Source organism: Orcinus orca, chromosome 20, assembly GCF_937001465.1.
Source record: "Orcinus orca chromosome 20, mOrcOrc1.1, whole genome shotgun sequence".
Lineage (NCBI taxonomy): Eukaryota > Metazoa > Chordata > Mammalia > Artiodactyla > Delphinidae > Orcinus > Orcinus orca.
The window spans coordinates 34,547,874-34,567,231 of NC_064578.1; the positions used below are offsets into that span (position 1 = coordinate 34,547,874).

The 19,358-nt window shown below is 48.8% G+C and overlaps 1 protein-coding gene across 1 annotated transcript in view; it reads right to left on the reverse strand.

The window, feature by feature from the left end:
- C20H16orf78 (chromosome 20 C16orf78 homolog) overlaps positions 1-19,358 on the reverse strand; it is a 45,226-nt gene that overhangs the window by 13,627 nt on the left and 12,241 nt on the right. Inside the window, 2 exon segments of the mRNA XM_033418864.2 lie at positions 3,534-3,792; positions 18,831-18,886. Coding sequence (XP_033274755.1) covers positions 3,534-3,686 — 153 coding nt within the window. The 5' untranslated portion in view covers positions 3,687-3,792; positions 18,831-18,886.

A 19,358-nucleotide genomic window follows, 5' to 3' on the forward strand; every position in this document is an offset into this window, starting at 1 on the left:
CGCCCTCCACGTGAGGGCCCCATGCCCCAGCCTGGTAGGTATTCCTTCTGGCCCTCAGATGGCCTCTCTCCCTGCCACTTCCCTACCGCGACCTCCAGTCTTCAAGCCCAGCCAGGGCTGCTCCCTCTGCCCAGAACCCCTCCTCTCCTTGCCCCACTCCCACCCCGTCTTGTCCTCCCAGAGCTGTGATCACAAGGCCTCCTGCCTTTCTATTTCCCTGGGTGTTCCTGTCTGCCTGCTGGGAAAGGAAGGTCAGGCACATGCACGTCCATTCAGAGCACGTGTGCTCGGCCCGAAAGCTGCCACCAGGAGCACCCAGGGAAAGAGTAAGGCTCATTAGGGAGCGGCAGGGCCCATCGGGGGAGGAGCCCACAGACGCACATCCAGGCCCATGTCTAAGGGGTGCGCATGGGGTGCTGGAGCATCGTGGGGAAGCTGAATCATCTAGGTCTCCTCTTCGGGTGTGCCGTAGGGTGTCGGGGTCATGGGGTGACGGCTGGGACTGGTCTCCAGGGCTGACGGCCCGGCTTGCAATCCTGCTCTAGGGCTGAGTGTCTGAGCAACCTTGGGCAAGGGACGGCTCTCTCTGAGGACGGGGACGGATAGCAGAACCTACTGCATAGGGTCATAGTGGGAAATACATGAATCACTGCGCAGAAGTGTTAAGCCCTCCATGAATGTTAGCCACACTGTATGGGCGGAAGGAGGGTTTGGATAAGCCATCTGGATGTGTGGAGGGAAGCTGTCCAAGGTCCTGCTTGAGGCCATCAAAGGACGGGGTGCTACGCAACTTCGGGGTTTTGTTTGGAGCTTTGCCAGGGCTGATGCTGCAGGGTGATTAGAGAGAGACTAAGGCCGGCTCCCCCGCGGGTGACCCACCTCCCACCTTCTCCTCTCAACCCTCAGCCTCTCCTCAAGAGTCACCTGAGTAGCTACCAGCCCCCATTTTTGGAGGAAACTGAGTGGAATGGATGTGGTGATACCACAGACCCGAGGAAACTGCAATAGCCACGATTCAGTGGCCCCTGTGGCTGAGACTTTGAGACTTCAGGGGTCTTCATGGATGGCAAATGGATAACAAGGGGCACAGCCCTCTGGGTAGCTCCATAATCGTGCTGAAGTGGAGAAAAGCCTGGATTGCCAGGAGAAGGGAGAGGAGGCTGCGGACAGCACCCCTCCAACCGTCTTCACTAAAGGGTCCCCCGCCACCTGCCATACGAGACCTGCCACGGGAGCATCACCCTCTCTCTCAGGAGCGTCTTTCAAAATACAAATGTTTCTGGCGAGGGTAATGATGCTTGAAGATTTAACTGTATTTTCAGATTAAATTGTTCCCTCCCTGGGTCCAAACTTATTTACAATAAAAGCCACATATAAGGTAAAGCTGTGAAAACATTATTAGAGTATAATCTTATGAGAAATATCATATGATATCGCCTACATGTGGAATCTAAAAAAATGGTACAAATGAACTTACTTTACAAAAACGAAGTAGGGTCACAGATGTAGAAAACAAGCTTATGGTTATCGGGGGGGAAGGGTGGGGGAGGGATAAATTGGAAGATTGGGATTGACATATACATGCTACTGTATATAAAATAGATTACTAATAGGAACCTGCTATATAGCACAGGGAACTCTAGTTAATACTCTGTAATGGCCAATATGGGAAAAGAATCTAAAAAAAAGAGTGGATATATGTATATGTATAACTGATTCACTTTGCTGTACTCCTGGAAATAATACAACATTGTAAATCAATTATACTCCAATAAAAATTTACAAAAAAAGAATATAATCTTAGTATGAAGAGATGGGATCAAACATATTCATCATAGAACTGATTTCTGCAAATGAGTTCTGAGAGGCCCAAAAATGGGGGGAAGGGGGAGGGTAGGTAAATCACTAACGCCTTAGAGTAAAATACGTTTGTCAGGTGTGTTTACGCGTATCTGATGGAACTGGCACTCCAGATCTCTCTGACTATAATTGACAAGTAAGCACATAACCAGAACAGGAGCTCCTCTGAAAGGCAGGGGCCACTGAACCGGGTGAAGCAGGAGAAGGGGAGGTGGTGATGGTGCGTGGGCCTGACAGCCCACGAGCTTGGAAACTGGAGAAATCTGAGGTTGAGCCCTGGCTCGGCCCCTCACTAGCTCTGTGAGCTCAAGCAAATGATTCCTCTTCATCTCAGCTTCTTATCCTTCAGCTGGTGGTAAGAACGGTGCTTACCTTGTAGCCTTGCTGGGAGCAGTTGACCACACAACTCACTGCAGTAAGCACAGGGCCTGGCACACAGGAAACGCTTAATAAAAGTTATCATTCTTCTTAATAATGCCGTTTCCACCCATTTTTCTCTGGGAGCCAGGGGAGTCAAGATTAGGTGGCATCCTCTGCAGAGGAGACCACTTTCCAAGGACATGGCTTCATTTTGTGTAGACGATGGGCCCAGAGGGGAACTCTGGGGGAAACTGGGGCAAAATTGATTGTCATAGCTCCTGGAGAAAGAGGAAAGGGTGGTGCTACAGACTGAATGTTTGTGTCCCCCTAAGTTCCTGTGCTGAAATCCTAACTCCTTACGTGATGGTGTCAGGAGGTGGGGACTTCAGGAGGTTGTTATGTCATGAGGGTGAAGCCCTCATACATGGGACTAGGGCCTTAAAAAAGGGCCCCGGAGAGCTCTCCTGACTCTTCCTCTTTATCAGGATATAGCAAGGAGGCAGCCATCTATGAACCATGAAGCAGGTCTTCATCAGACACCAAATCTGCTGGCACCTTGATCTGTAAGAAAGAAATTTCTGTTGTTTCTAAACCACCTGGTCTATGGTATTTGGTTGTAGCAGCCCAAATGGACTAAGACAGGAGGTTACAACTAGTTCTAATGCAGGATAGAAAGGAAGAGGTATGTTAGCAGGAGTCCCAGTGGAGATAGTGGAGGTGGAGAATGCCCTCTGACCCTGGGACCATCATGTGGATATGGAAGTGCCTGGGGACAGTGGGAGGACCCATTCTGAGATCATCAAGACACTAGACGCTATTGCCTCTCAGCCCTTCTCCAACACTGACCAAGATGGCTTTAAGGTCCCTTCACCTCGACTAAACTAGGTAGGTTTCTTCCTGACTCTAGGACCTTGACCTCCCTTTTCCTAGAACAATTCCTTTAGACAATTTACACCTGTAAATTCTTTCTCTGCCCCTTTGAGATGTAAATCTTCTCCCAGCCTCTTGCCCAGTTTTATAATCCAGGAATGTTTTTCCCCAGAGCTTGGGAGCCATCCCTTTGAAATACAATCATCAGGAAGGATAGCATTCCCACTTCCCAGTCTCTGTGGGAGGGTAGGAGCCTAACTACATAGGGATAATTAGCCTACAAGGATGGCCTGATCACAGTGACAATCTCTCCCCATGTCCTCCGGTGCTTTTCTACTGGCTCACCCCAGTGCTGCAAACCCTCCCCTCACCCCATCACATCATGCAGTAGTAGTCTCGAATGAAGCCTTCCTTGCAGGTTTTCTTTGACAGTAAGTACACACCTGGAGAGCTTGCTTCTTCTTCCCCTGCCACCGCTCCAGCCACTCCAACACCCGCGTGAGGTCTGACATCTGCCTCTCCTCGGCCGTCCTCCACACATGCTTCCTCTCTGTGGGCAGGGAATCCTTCAGGTCCTCTGATTGCTCTGTCATCATGGAGCCTTGGTCATGCCTTGGGAGGAAAGGTGGCACACTCTTGCTTTGTTGAACCCTCTGCCTCTGGTTGCTGGCCTGGATGACTCAGATGGTAGGGTTTTGTCCCCTAGATGTGAACATAAATGTGAACATAAAGGGCAGCGTTAGGCCAGAGCCGGGATATTAACCTTCAAGGGTAGGAGATCCAGAGGGTGATTGTGAGGTCACTGTCAGGCTGTGCATGGGGGTCAGAGTGGAGCAAGACACTGGTTTCCCCTCATGGCCACTGTCCCTCTTTAGGCACTGTCCATCACTTGGACTCTGCCACAGCCTCCTTTACGGGCTCTCCACCTCCATTTCTAGAGATCTTATTAAAACAAAGCTCAGCTCACATATCTCCTCTTCTCCAAAACCTTCAATGACTCTTTGTAGCTTATAAAAAAAAAAAATCTAAAATTTCTTAGTCTGGTAGGCTTTCCACAATGTGCTCTAATTAGAATGAAGATTTGTATAGCCTTAATTAGTTTTATAGTCATTGAACAGATAGTTATCAGATGCCTACTATGTGCCAGACATGGTGCTGGAGATACAATACAAGATGAAAACATAGTCAGACCTTCTAAAACTTATGGACTAGTGGGAAAGACAAAATAGCAGTCAAATAATTACCCTGTGAATCCATAATGACAAATGAAGATGAGTGCTCTGAAGGAAAGGAATATAGTCCTAAGAACTAAACAAAACAAAAGAACTAGACTTGGATGGGTAATGAGTAGATCTCACTTGGGGAGTGGCTGGAGTTAAAGGGTAAGCTGGTCTCAATGGGGCTCTGGACCAGGGGGACAAGCATGTGCAAAGGCCCTGTGGCAGGATGGAAGCAGGGAACACTTGAGGAATAGCAGAAGGCCAAGGTGGCTAGTGTACTAGGTAATGAGAAATGATGCTGGAGAGGTGGGCAGAGGCTGGACCAGAGAGCACCTTGGAGATCACAGGTTTGCTGAGACTGGGAAGGAAAGGGAAGCAAAGGGAAAACAATAAAGGGAATCAAACATAAGGGAGGGAGTGATATGATCAAGCTTCCTTTTTTGTTTTTATTGATGGAAACTATATGCAGAAGTGTGCCAGAATCACAAGTAACTAATGCTCCAGAAATTCCCCCTATGGCCCCTGCTAGTCACTACCTCCCTCCAAAGGTAAGCAGTACTCTGACTTCTAATTTCATAGATTTCTTTTGTCTGTTGGAGTTTTCTATAAATAGAATCATACACATGTAGTCTTTCGTATCTGGCTTCATTTGTTTACAATATATTTGCAGGATTTTAGCAATGAATTCTTTAGTCTTTGTGTATGTAGAAATGCTTTTATTTTTGCCTTCATTTCTGAAGAAAAATTTGCTGGATAGTAGAATTTTTGGTTAACCATTTTTTTCAGCACTTTGATGTGTTATTTCATTCTCTTCTGCCTTTCGTTGTTTTATGTGGGAAGTCGGCTGTTAATCATATTGTTACTCTCTTGCATATATGTCATTTTTCTCTTGCAGATTTTTCTCTTTCAAATGTCTGCTATGATGAGTCTAGGTGTGAATCTCTTTGTATTTATCCCACTTGAGATTTGTTGAATTTTTTGGATATGTATTTAATGTCTTTAAATACATTAAATTCTGGAAGACGTTGGCCATTATTTTTTCCATTATTTTTTTCCTGCCCTTCTCTCTATTTCTGGACTCCCATTATACATCTGTTGGCAGGTTTAATGCTGTCCCTGTCCCTCTGGTCTCTAAAGCTTTGTTCATTTTTCTTCAATTATTCTCTTCTCTGTTCTTCAGATTGGATAATTTCTATCAGTCTATCTTCAGGTTCAATCTTCTTTCCTCTGCCATATATAATCTGATGTTGAGCCTTTCTAGTATAATGTTCATTTCAATTGTACTGTTCAAGCCCAGAATATCCCCTTTTGAAAAATAATTTCTTTCTCCTTATTCAGAATCTCTCTTTGTTGATTCATTGTTGTCATGCTTTCATTTAAAATTTAAAACATAGTTTACTTTAGTTCTTTGACCATATCTTAATAGGTATTTAAAGTCTTTCAATTCAACATCTGGGAACACTCACAGTTTCTACTGACAGCTGTTTTTCTGAGTATGTGTCATACTTTCCTGTTTCTTTGTATAACTTGTAATTTCTTTTTGTTGACAATTGGACATTAAAAACTATAGTAGTAACTTTGGATTCTGATTCACCCCTCTGCCCTCAAGGTTTATTGTTACTGTTTTTTTCATTTGTTTATTTTTAAAGTAACTTCTTCAGGCTCTGTGAATCAGACAATCCCTGTCTGGGAATCTGGGAATCCTGTCTTCCCTATGGTATGAAGCTGCTGAAGTTCTGATTAAATTTTTTATATTCTTGTTTATATATTTAAGTCTAGCTTCCTAAGCATTGTCTCTGTGTCTACACCTGCGTATCAGATTGGACAGAGATTGTGCTGAAACACCTCAATTATCTGTCCTCTGCTGATTAGTCTGTGTGTGGGTAGGGGAACCGTATCAGTTATCATGTTGCTACATGACAGATCATCCCAAAGTTTAGTGGCTTAAAAAAAAGCATTTTCTACCACACAGTTTTTCTGGGTCAGGATTTTGAGTGTGCTTTAGCTGGGTCCTCTGACTCAAGCTAAAATCAAGCTGCTGGCCAGGTTGATTGGCCCAAAAGGCTTGACTGGGAAAGGATGTACTTCAAAGCTCCTCATCTGGTTGTTGGCAGGACTGGGTTCCTTGCAGTCCATTGAACTGAGTTCTTTCTTTGCTGGCTGTTGGCAGAAGGCCACCCTCAGTTCTCTGTGACATGTGCCTCTCCATAGGGAAGCTTACAACATGGCAGCTTGCTTCATCAGAACAGCAAGGGAGAAGAACTAAAGAGAGAATGAGAGCAAGAAAGAAGTCAGTCCTTTATAACCTAAACTTGGAAGTGACATCTATCACTTCTGCCATGTTCTATTTATTAGAAGCAAGTCGCTATGTCCAGACAACACCCAAAGGAAGGATTACACAGGGCAGTAATCCTAGAGGTGAGGATCATTGGGAACCATTTTAGAAGCTGCCTATCCCAGGAGCACATTCAAAATTCAGGCCATTTGCACACGATCCTTATCATTTACTTTCTACTGGGCTCTTTCTTGTCTCCTTTACACACATTCACAGCCTCAGGGCTGGCCAGGAGCCTGTGGCTTGATTGAGCCCTTTCTAGTTTCTGCGGTGCATGCATGCAGCTTTGGCCAGAAATATATATGCCCAAACACGACGGCAACAGTTGTCCAGTGGAGTTGTTGGCCTACCTGCTTTTCTGACTTGGAGATTTTCACTTAAACCAACAAGGCTGCCAAGAGTGGGTGCTGCTCTCTGATCCAAATCCAGTGAGCCCCCTTTAACCAAACCAGAGAAACTGCCCCACCTTGGTGGACCCTCCCTTCGGACTGAACTGGGAGGAGGGGAATGGGAGCCGCCTCTGGCTAGAATGCCATAGATTCTCACTGTTATTGCCCAAATTTCCAGTTTCCAAGCACAAGTGCTGCTCCAGTTGTTGTTGATGTCCAGAGTTGGTTGATGTCCAGAGTGCTGTGTGGTTGTTTTGATCAATTTTGCCCAGCTTTATAATTGTGTTTTGGGGAGAGGATTTACCATATTCTCACTCAGCTGGAGGCAGAAGTCCCCTGCCAATGCACACTTTACGTAACACATTTTGGAAGACCCCCTTTGCTATCTTGCAATAAAATACACATATTTAAAAAAATTACTATAATCCTCCAAACAACAACAAAAAAAGAGAAATTTAAAAAATATAGTCTTCCTTTGGGTGTATGTCAATATTTTAATGTGTGGTCTCAACTAAAATAGAAGACGCGTCTCCCCAATTTTCCAAACACCTCTGAGGGAATGGTACAACTCCACTGAAAACCAATGAAATAATCTATTGTAATCAATCAAGAATGGTTAGGATGGGTGGAAGCAGGCAGGGTACAGTCACACAGTCTGTCCCCATTCAGCAGGGGCTGTGGGCTGGGGAGGCAATGATAAGTAGGCATCAGTACAGTGAGCAGGTGAGCGAATGAGCAAGTGAGTGAATGGACGATACCTGGCGCCTAATCTCAGGCTTCTTCATCCTAGGTTTCTCTTCCCCGAATCTTCAGTAGAGTTCACATGTTTCTAGAAGCCCTATTCTGAGGTTGAAACTGGGGTAGCAGAACTCTACTCTTGTGAACGTAAGTATTAGTGCTCTAGGTCATCTGACAGCCATCACTGTCATTTTGAGAGACCAGAGGCCAGGCCACCCAGGTCCCAGAGGATCATCTCACGGGACAGGAGGGTGTTCGAATCAAGGAACGTTTACATATGTGTCTCTGGTGCCAAGCACCGTGCTGGGCACTGAGGAAGGAGGACCCAGAGATTAATCAGAGTCAGTCCCTGCCCTCATGGAGCTTGTTGTTTCCTTAGGGAGACATTTACAAAGCCTGGTGGGCACTGTTGTGTCTCCCCATTCTCCCTCCACTGCTGCCCCTTGTAGTTTGCGTGAGTAAACACTGCTCCAATTTGAGGGAAGGGACCAGATTGGTCTGAGCCAATCAACATGCGGCCTTCCCCAGGTTACCGTGATTGGCACAGTAGGGGCCCAATCAGCATGGAATGGGGAGCTTTTGCTAGAGATGTGAGGAAACAGACTCTCTGTGAATGGTGGGGCATTTGGATGTAAAGCCTGGAATGGTGGTGGTCATTTTGTTCTGATGAGGGAGGGAAGATACCATGAGGATGAACCCCATTCAAAGAGCAGGGCAGAGCCATGAGGCTCACTGAAAAATTGAACCAGTGTCTGAGCTTTTCAGACTTTTAATGTGTAACTCAGCCTGAGTTGTGTTTCCTGTTACTTGCAATCAAAATCTTTTGTGTGATACGAACAGCTAATACAGGGGAGATGGTGCAGTAGTGACATTACAAAATGTGTTGTGAGAGCACAAGGGAGGGCATGGTAAAGTCTGCTTCGGGGGCTGAGAGAAAACTCCACCGAGGAAGTATTAGAGCTAGGTAGGTCTTAAAGGATTTTGCAGAGTATTTTTTTTTTTTTTTTTTTTTTTTTGCGGTACGTGGGCCTCTCACTGTTGTGGCCTCTCCTGTTGCGGAGCACAGGCTCCGGACGCGCAGGCTCAACGGCCATGGCTCATGGGCCCAGCCGCTCTGCGGCATGTGGGATCTTCCCGGACCGGGGCACGAGCCCGCGTCTCCTGCATCAGCAAGCGGACTCTCAACCACTGCGCCACCAGGGAAGCCCTTGCAGAGGATTTTGATAATAGGAAAATTACATTCCAGATGGAGGGAACTGCATCGACCAGAGCACGGAGTTGTATGCGGAGGTAATACTCTGTGTGTCTAAAGAGTGGAGACCTGGGGACAGGGAGTGGGGAACTAGTCTGGAACCAGGGTATGAAGGTACAGGGATGTTCTGTTGCTTTAGAAAGCTCATTCATTCAACAATCAGCTCTTGAATGCTTCTGATGGGCCAGGTACCTCTAAGTGATGTGTACAGAAATAGGGGCAGGTGGGGAGGAGAGTGGGCAGGCTGAGCTGGAGAAAGGCAGGAAGACACCTGCATATATAGAAACAGCATCAAATAGAGCACTGTTGCCAGCAAGCCTGGATCCCAAGTCCAGATTGGACCTGGGATTGAGTTGAGGGTTGGATGAAAGAAATGAAGCTTGGGAATTTGGCGATGGAGTGGAGAACAACGCCTTCCCCCTACCCCCCACCAAATAGTACTTATTGAAACAAATTGCAAGACAATTTATTGACATGATGTTCATTAAGGTTTTAATAAAAAGACATTAGGAGCAGTGGTGCAAAAGAAATAGAAAGTCTTTAATCCATTTTGAGTTGATTTTTGTGTATGGTGTTGGGGGGTGTTCTAATTTCATTCTTTTACATGTAGCTGTCCAGTTTTCCCAGCACCACTTATTGAAGAGGCTGTCTTTGTATATTCTTGCCTCCTTTGTCAAAGATAAGGTGACCATGTGTGTGTGGGTTTATCTCTGGGACCTAGAGTCTGTCATATGGAATGAAGTAAGTCAGAAAGAGAAAAACAAATACCGTATGCTAACACATATATATGGAATCTAAAAAAAAAAAAAAATGGTTCTGAAGAACCTAGGGGCAGGACAGGAATAAAGACACAGACAGAGAATGGACTTGAGGACATGGGGAGGGGGAAGGGGAAGCTGGGACGAAGTGAGAGAGTAGCTTTGAGATATATACGTTACCAAATGTAAAATAGATGGCTAGTGGGAAGCAGCCGCATAGCACAGGGAGATCAGCTCCGTGTTTTGTGTCCACCTAGAAGGGTGGGATAGGGAGGGTGGGAGGGAGACGCAAGAGGGAGGGCATATGGGGATATATGTATACATATAGCTGACTCACTTTGTTATACAGCAGAAACTAGCACACCATTGTAAAGCAGTTATACTCCAATAAAGGTGTTAAAAAAGAAAGAAGAAATAGAAAGTGTGGTCGGGGGAAGATGGTGTTTTTCCATGCTTTCTGTCATCAGAACCAGCATGCAGTCCTGCTCCCAGCTGGCCCATCCCTAGGCTCACTCTTCCTGGCTTTAGAGCCTGACTCTGTCTTGGGGACAGCGGGTGGGGGCTGGGTTAAGAGAGATGGAAACTCAGTGGGCTGTACCCAGGGAGCCTTGACCAGCTTCCTCCCTCCCTCTCTGCCTCCCTCCCTTTAATAGGTATTCTGGCAGAACCTAGGTAATCAAGAGGCTCTTGGACTGCAATTGAAGAGCCGAGATTGCAAGACCGGACCCCTGAGACATTCCGAGGGTCAGAGCTGGAAATGCTCTTGGACCCCTGTAGTACTCGCTCTCATTTCACAGATGAGGTGGAGCCCAGAGCCCAGAGAGACCAAGAGACCTGCCCAAGGTCAAAGCCAAATAGTGAGACCCGGGAATTCCACTAATAATAATGACGCCCAGAATCTGTAGACTTCCTCCAAAGAATTTTCATATGTATTGCATTAAATTAGGGTCTTAAATTCAAGTGTGAAGTAGGTAACATAAAGGAGTGGAGCTGGCTGAGTATAGGCAGTAGGGAGTGAGTGGTGTGGGGGGAACAGGCAAGCTGTCCCTCAGCTATGCCCCATTGTGGCCATGGGGGAATGTCAGCCCCGTGGGGTCAGATCTTGTGATTTTTAAAGAGAAGGCAAAAATCCAACTGTTTATGTGAAATTAGTTGGAAACAAACTTAAAAAGAAATGCTGATTGGACAAAACCCATGTGGCCTTTCTCAGGCCTGGGGTTGCCCGTTTGTAGCCTCTGCCTCATTGGACCCTCACCAGAGCTGGGTGTTATGTCAGCGCAAAGGACAGAGGATGAAATTGAGAGAGAGAGAAGGGGAGGTGACTTACTCAAGTCCACTCAGCTGGGAATAAGTACATCCAGGACTGGAACCTGGTTCTCTTGACCCCCAGCCCATGAGAGCACCGTGGGGTTCCAAGAGAAAGGAGTCTGAGAAACAGGGTTCAAGCAGCAGCCCCCCTCAAGAGTCAAGGAGGCCTCGAGTGTTGCGATGGGTTTGAACACACTCCATCCTTCCGGGCTCAGGCTAGGGGATGCCTGGGGGCGAAATCCACAGGGGGTTTTCAGCCTGGTTCTGCATGGTTCCTGTAGAGATGGGCTGTCTTTTTTTACTTCGTTTTCTTTGCCGGCATTTTAATACTCAGTATCCTTGCAGTAAACAAGGGCCATTTAAAAAATATATAATCTTATTAGTGAGAACCGGCTTCCCCGTGGCTGGTCCAAGTTCCAGAGAGCAGCCATCGGTCCCCGGTGTTGGCAGGGCAGCTGCGGCGGGTGGCTCTCTCAGAGTGCCACATCTGCCCTAGTTTCTGAGGACACTCCAAACAAATGTCTCAATTAGGCCTCAGGATGGCTGTGCTGTGATTTACATACTCAGAGCCCTGCAGTCTCCTCTGTCCTGGGAATGTCCTTCATTTGCGTTGCAGGGCTCCAAGGAGGCCACTGCTTCCCAGGGGCGCAGACCTTGGGCTGGACGCCTCTGAAGGTGCTTAAAACGCTGAGCAGCGTGGAGCTGGGGAGACTGGGCTCATCAGGGAGCCAGAGGCCTCGGCCGAGGCTCTCCCGGCTCTGCCTCGTCTGCTGTGTGACCTTGGACTTGCTGTTTGGCCTCTTTGCTTTTCTAGCAACTAGGACTCCATCAGGAGTTGCAAATCAGTGCATGTGATATTTGGTCCACTGGTGTATCTTATTCAGCCTGCAAAGTGTTTTAGAAATCAGGGCATTTCATTAAAAAAATTCAGATTTCTGATCTGTTTAATAAATGGTGATCTGGTATGACTGGGCCGGCACCTTCCCCCTTGAGATGGGGCACAGGCCTTCTGTTGCTACAGTCCCTACCTGGCCGGATTCATCCACCTACATGACCCGCTTGTCCCCTAAAGACACATGAGTTTGTGACCCCAGACTAGGTAGTAATTCTAAACACTTTACAAAGTTACAAAGAAAAATTTATCTCCTCCTATCCTTGATCTGGATACGTAAGGATTCTTAACCCATTTTATACGTTTGGAGCCCAAGATTCAAAGACATGAAGTTGCTGTGTGGTGCAGCTGGGCTCACACCTGTCTGACCCCCAAGCCCACCCTCCTTCCAGGCCTGCATTAAGTAATGGGTCGATCCCTGGGGTCTTCCTGGGCTCACTGAGGCTAAGGGTCCTGCCAGGCCTTATTGGAGGCCCTCACACTCCACCTCTCTGCCACTGGGAGGAGAGAGGGGAAGGGCTGAGGGGTTGGCAACACGTGGAATGTTCTCTGACTCTCTGGTCTGGGGTTCCCCCAGAGGATTAGGAGGGATCAGGAGACCCCTGTGACGAGGGATTCCCAGAGAGGCTGGGCTGGGCAGCAGGCAGGGTGCAGGGCTGGGTGTCAGGGGATTGACTGGGTCCATTCCCTTCCCTGAGGCTTCCTGATTACATGACCACAGGGAGGCTGATTCTCCACAGACCTTGGTTTCCTCATCTGCAAAATGGCGCTAACCTCAGCCTTTCTTCGCTCATGGGGATGTTGGGAGGAGCTCAAGAGACAAGGGTTTTGCAAAGTTGCAGAAACTCAGGGCAGAAGCTAGTGTCATAGTTATAGTATCATGATTAAGAGTACAGGCTCTGGAGGGGAATCTACCATGTGAAAGGTGTGTGTCCTTGGGCGGGTCACTTAACCTCTCTGGTCTAAAGTTTTCTCTTCTGTAAAATAAGGCCGATCATAGTTCCTACTCAAGCAATTGTGAGCATTCAGTGAACTATCTGAATAAAGTGCTAGCACCGTGCCAGGCATACAGTAGGTGCTTAATAAATGGTAGCCATGAATATACAACATGGACAGATAAATGGGCGTATGATAGCCAAAGATGGGAGTGGTATAGGAATGCTGATTCCCACAGAACAATGACTCTGGCTGGCCCAGGGGCCCAATGCAGGGGGAATAGCGTAGAAATGACTTCAGCCAAGTCCAGGCCATGGCCTTCCCCTCTTTCTCCTCCGTGGCAGCACGGAAGCAAGAGTCACAAGGAAGACCTGGGGCTTTGGCTTGGGCTCTGGGAGGGCTTGTCCTGCTCCCCAGAAGGTCGGCTCAGAGCTCATTCCTCTCCACTCCCCGCCTCTCACGGAAAGCCAGCCTGGAGGCCTGGCCCAGCGGGTGGGCAGGAGGTGGTTGACCGCAGATGCTGGGCAACTTGGTCAAGTGGGGGCAGTTTCAGCCTGACCATGATAAGAGCCTGAGGTTAATGGAGGGACCCAGCGGTCCCACTGTCGGGTGCTGGAGGGACAAGATTTTAAACAAGCCCTCAGCCTTGGAATCCACTGCCCTTTCCAGGTAGCTGGGCTGGGGAGGTCCTCAGGGTGCTAACACTGGCCCCTCTCTGAAGAGCTTCCCGCAGGTGCTTTCTCCATTTCATGATCCCAGAGGCATCTCCTCCATGGCAGCTCTGCAAAGGCTGAGGACAGCCTGGGCTGCTCTGCCCTCTGGCAGGGCCAGTGGAGCATTCCAGGCAGGAGAGTGGACTCAGGGGCCAGACCAGTGGGATCTGAATCCCGGCTCTGCCACCTGGCATCTTTGACAAGTAAAAAAGCCACCACCACCACCAAACCCTCTAGTGCCTCTCTTTCCTCATCTGTGAAGTGAGGTAAAACTATGTGATGTATCTCATAGCTTCCTGTGAGGAATTATTGAATCGGGCCTTACAACTGCCTGGCACAGGGAAGGGCCAGCTGCTAGTATTTTGGTGCACGTAAGTGGCCGTGTTGGGGGAGGGGGTGAACACTGGGCCCCTCCACAGTTATTTGGAGGTCCAGAGATGGGAAGAAATAACTGAATTAGAGAGAAGCAAGGGAAGTCCTTATTGGGACAAGGGACAACATCATAATCTCTTCTATGCCTCGTATGAGCTCTCTGTGCTCAACTGACTCATCCAAGGTGCAAGTACTGCTCTTCTGATGCTTCAGGCCCCATCTGCTCTGGTAATTTCACTTGTACCCCTGGATCCAGCCATGCCTGAAGTATGACTGGTTATGTGGCACCTATAGATTTCTTTCTTCCTTACATTTGTTTGAGTTGAATTACTTCTAATATATAGATAAACATCCCAGCCACATCTGCACACTCACAGATCTTGTGCAGACTTGCCCCTCAGCCTTACACACCCAACTGCCCCCCAGCTGAAAGCTGTCTTTTTTTCTCCTTCCTGTGGCTGGCTGCTTCCATCAGGGCTGCAGTACTGGCAGCTGCCATCCCTGCAGCATCAATTGCGTGATTGAAGTGTTCCATTAGCCCGGAACGGGGGAGCCATGATCAGATGTGGTTTGTGGAACAGCTGCCCGTGCAGGGCTGGTAGTTAATTAAAAGCCCCATGCACTTAGTGATTAACTAATCACAGCATGGTGGCAGCCGGCAATGATGCGGTGACTTTTCTGTGGGAGTCAGCTGAAGCTCCAAATGTCTGCCCTGGGGCGGCGGTGGCAGCGGGAGGCTTGGGTGGCCCCGGTGTAGACGTCCCAAGCAGTTTGCAGAGCAGATTCCCAGGTGCCTCTCCTGCTTAAAGCTCCCAGGAGAAAGAGTGAAAGGGAACCTGGGTGGGGAGGGTGAAGATGGGGACATCACTGCAAAGGATGGGGTGGGGCTGGAGAGGAAAGGAGTGAGGGCTGTCAGGATTTGGGGAGCACCGAGGCGGGAGTCCTGGTGGGATGTCGGGAAGGCAGGGAGGGGATTGGCCACAGGGGCTGGGCAGGATCCTGGGCCAGCTCAGGGGAGGGAGAGATGATACACCCCTGTCCATTTCAGGGCAGTGTGGCACAATGGTTCAGTGATGGCTCTGCCACTTACTGCTTGTGTGACTGTGGACATGGGTTTCAACCTCTCTGCCTCAGTTTCCCTACCTGTAAAACCTGAGATTAATAACCATACCTGTTTCCAGGAGTTGTGGTGAGGATTAATCTGTGTGAAAGATTTCTAACCCAATAAGCACGTGAAAAATATTACCGAGCGCTATTAGAAGCAGAAGGCTACTTCCTCACAGTAAGGAGATGAAGGGCCATGAAAGTGAAAAGTGACCTTGGCTCCAAAGTACCAGGCTCTACCCCTCCCCCAGTTCCCCTAGGAGAAGGCTGGGAACTTCAAAAGCCATGAGGCCTTGAGGCTGGTAGGGCTGGGGCGGCGCTAAAAGCCAGGTTGCGGTCTAAGCAAGCGGCTGCTCGAGAAGCTGCGTTTCCCTGGAGTACCCCAGGCTGTTACCCCTGGGGCTGTACTTCAGCACCTCGGTCACGCTCCTGGGCCCAGCGCCCTGGTTCCTGATTCTGACCCTGCCCATCGGGGTGACCCCACACGACTGCAAGTAGCTGTGACTTTGATGTCTTTAATCTTGGCCCCCAGACTCCCTCCGACTCAACAGGAAAAGCTCATACTTCCTCACCTCATACTTCCATGCGCCCCTGATCTGCTCCAGCCTGTTTCCAGTTCTATCTCTCATTACCTCCGTGCTGCCTGCAGACCCCGAAGCTGCCACGCTTTTGGCTGATAAATGCTTTCTCTACCCTCTTCCCATTTCACTTCTGGAAGTCTGAATCCTCCCCTTCCTTCAAGACCAAGTTCGAGAGTGTTTTCTGCAGGGATGCTCTGCTATCGCTCTCGTTGCGTTGCTTTCAGCTGGCCTGGGGGTGGCTTGGTAGAGTTCCATCTCGAGGTGGTCCTGGAGGGCCTCCCTGAGAGGGCATTGCTGGAGCTGAGCCTTGTGTGAACCTGGAAAGAGGTCCTGTGTTGGGAAGGGGCTGGGGGAGCCCGTGGAGCTGACTAAGGTCTAGGAGGCTGGAGTGAGGAGGAAAGTGATGTGAGGCTGGGCAGAGGACGAAGGGCAGCAATGGCTCACAGCAGGTGCCATCATCCCTCACTGGTATGAGGTGGGAGACCTCACCTGCCTGTGCTGCAGCCTGGCTGGACATCACATGACCTGTGAAAGTCCAAGTGGGGAGATTGGGTTCCCAGAAATCGACTGTGCATCTGGGACTTGTGTGAAAGTGATAGGGACAATCTGACTGGCTGAGCCGCTCTCACATGATCACCCCTCTGCCGGGTGGGACCCTTGACTAAGCATTCCGAATGTATCCTGTGGGGAGGGATGGTTCTCAAAGGCAATATTGGGGTGCTAGTATCACAGAGGACAAAACCAACAGATATGTCCCCTTCAATGAGCCACGTCCAGTTTCTAGGAGGGACATGTGTTATCCACGTCTGTGAGGGGGCGCCTCCAACATCTGTCCAGGCCCTTCCCTGAGGGGCCAGGCCATCGCTGGGAAATGGTCAGCAGGTGAGTGCCCCTTCACTGTCGCCCCCAGGTCTACCGCTGAGGGCGCAAGTGTCTAGGATGTTCTCCAAATTCTGAGGAATGTTTAAGGTGGGTCAATGCGCTATCTCTGGCTGCCGTGTGACTGTGGCGACATCTCTGCCTTCTCTGAACCTTTATGTCCTTGCTGGGAATAAGAGACATAGTGCATGAGAAAGTGCTTTGGAAACTGTGAAGTGCTCAGTCACACCACCCATGACTGCTTTTATCTCTGCTCATGGTTTAGGAGGGAGCGGCCTGTTTCTACCCTTTGGTGTTGGCCCTGCTCCCCTTTAGTCCCCATCCCTCCCTCTGGTATCCTCCCCCACCCCCTGCCTCCCCTTGGGGCTGGGACATGTGCCTGCATTCCTGCTGAAGGTGTTGCTGTGGGAGCCTGTCCCAAGGCTCTGTCACTTCTTAGCCCAGAGGAGACATGGCTGTGAACGGGGTGGGTGTGGGGTGCCTGGGAGGCTGAAGGCCAAAGTGGTCCCAGGGTGGGGGTGGGGGGATCTGGGGAGCAGCAGTGATGTGAAAATGGTGTGGAGGGCAGGGGCGTGGTCCCCACAGCCTTGCTCTGAATAGAGGACATTCAGGTCACATTCCCTATGGCAAAGTCAGAGGGACCCAATTTCTCAGCCAGAATTGCTGGAAATAAACATCTGGAGCTTGGGAGTCGTCATTGATCTGGGGGAGCTCTTGGTTTTCATGGGATTGGTCACTCACCAGATAATTCGGTAAGCACCTTGTCAGCTCGGCTGCTATAACAAAAATACCACAGACTGCATGGCTTAAAGAACAGAGGTTTAGTTCTCACAGTTCTGGGGGCTGGGAAGTCTGAGATCAGAGCCCTGGTGAGGGCTCTCTTCCTGGTTTGCAGACGGCTGTCTTCTTGCTGTGTCCTTACATGGCAGAGAGCAGAGACAGGAGCAAACTCTCTGGTGTTCTTCTGACAAGGACACTAATCCCACGATGATCTAATTCCCTCCTGAAAGGCCCTACATCCTAATATGATCACAATGGGGATTAGGATCTCAGCATATGGATTTGGTGGGGTGGGGGTCGGGGACGCAGACATTCGGTCCACAACATACCTCTTACAAGTTCACCAAATTCATTCATGTCTATTTTCTCATTGGGCTGTATCTGCATTTCACAGGGGGCAAACCTAAGCCAGAGGGGCCAAGAGATTTGCTCAAGTCCACACAGTAGTGGCTTAAGCTTGATAGAAGTTTCTCTCTCACTTAAAGAAGTATGTGGTGAATGGTTCAGAATGACCCTCGGGACCAGCTGTACTACAGCCTACCTGGACACCATACAGGCTATGAAAGACCAAATGGGGAGGGAAGGAAGTCCTAGGTTGGGTTTCCAGAAACAGACCCTGCACCCAAGATTCCTGTGAAAGTAATTTATTAGGAAATGTTCCAGAAATGACCAGGAGGGGCTGGGAGGTGATCTACATAGAGTCCTTGCCCTGTGGAGAGGGAGGCTGGGTCAGCTCATCTGCTCCAGGGCTTGTGACTTGTGACTTTTTGGGAACTGAACCTCTCACAGAAGTGTGCAGGTGGGTTGGCAAGGGCTGCCCTGGCCCTGACCATGTCAGGGATCCAGTCCCCTTCTATCCTGTGCTCCTCCATCCTCCAATATGGCAGCATAGGCTCCAGCCATCATGCCTACCTTTCCAGCCAACAGAAAATAGGAAAAGGGAAGAAAGGGGGTGCTGCTCTCTATAAGGACACATCTTCGAACCTGTACATGGTGCTTCAGTTTCCATGTTTGGGGCCAGATGTAAGGCTTGTGGGCACTCCCAGCTAGCAAGGGAAGCTAAGAAATGAAGCCTTTATTCCAGGCAACTTGTGCCAGCTAAATTTGGGTTCTGTTACTGAAGAAGGAGAGGGGATAGATGTTGGGGAAAAAGTAGCAGCCATTGTTATAGCTACAGAGTGTGAAAATGGACTTGACCACAGTCCTAGAGATTTCTTTGCAAGGGAGCAGAGAGTTGTAGCTGTTAGGAATGGGGTCTTTACAAGAGGAGGAGTGGGCAGGGGCTGAGCTGCAGGATCTCTGGGTCCACTGAGGTCCTTATTTGTGGGATAAGACTCCACCCAAGGAATAGCTGACTCCAGAAGGATGGTGGTGTACACAGAGCTCCCTGGAAGTGTCTTGGGGGTGGGCAGGCAGGGGGAGCTGTATCAAACTTAATCCTTAGCTGGGAGCTGGGCGCTTGGCTTTTGAGTTCCTGGCTTACCTGGAATCTTCTAGGTCTCCTTCGGCAGGCCTATAACATGCCTCAGGCTCCACCATCTGTAAGATGGGGACAATGTGAGGAATTCAGGGTCAGACAAGGCTGAGGTAAGAGGTACTTAATTCTGACATAACATTTAAGAGGGCGCCAAAAATCTCAGCAATTAAGATCAGTATTTTAATGCAGTATTTTTTTACTGTGGTAAAATATATATAACATAAAATTTACCAGTTTAACCATTTTAAGTGTTCAGTTCAGTGGCATTAAGTATATTCACATTGTTGTGCAACCATCATCGCCCATCTTCAGAACTTCTTCATCTTCCCCAAGTGAAATTCTGTATCCATTAAACACTAACCCCCTATTCCCTGCTTCCCCCAGCCCCCAGGATAACTCTACTTTCTGTCTCTCTGAATTTGACTAAGTAGTTCATATTAGTGGAATCATGCAGCATTTGTCTTTTTGTGACTGCCTTATTTCACTTAGCATAACGCCCTTGGGTTTCTACCATGCTGTAGCATGTGTCAGAAT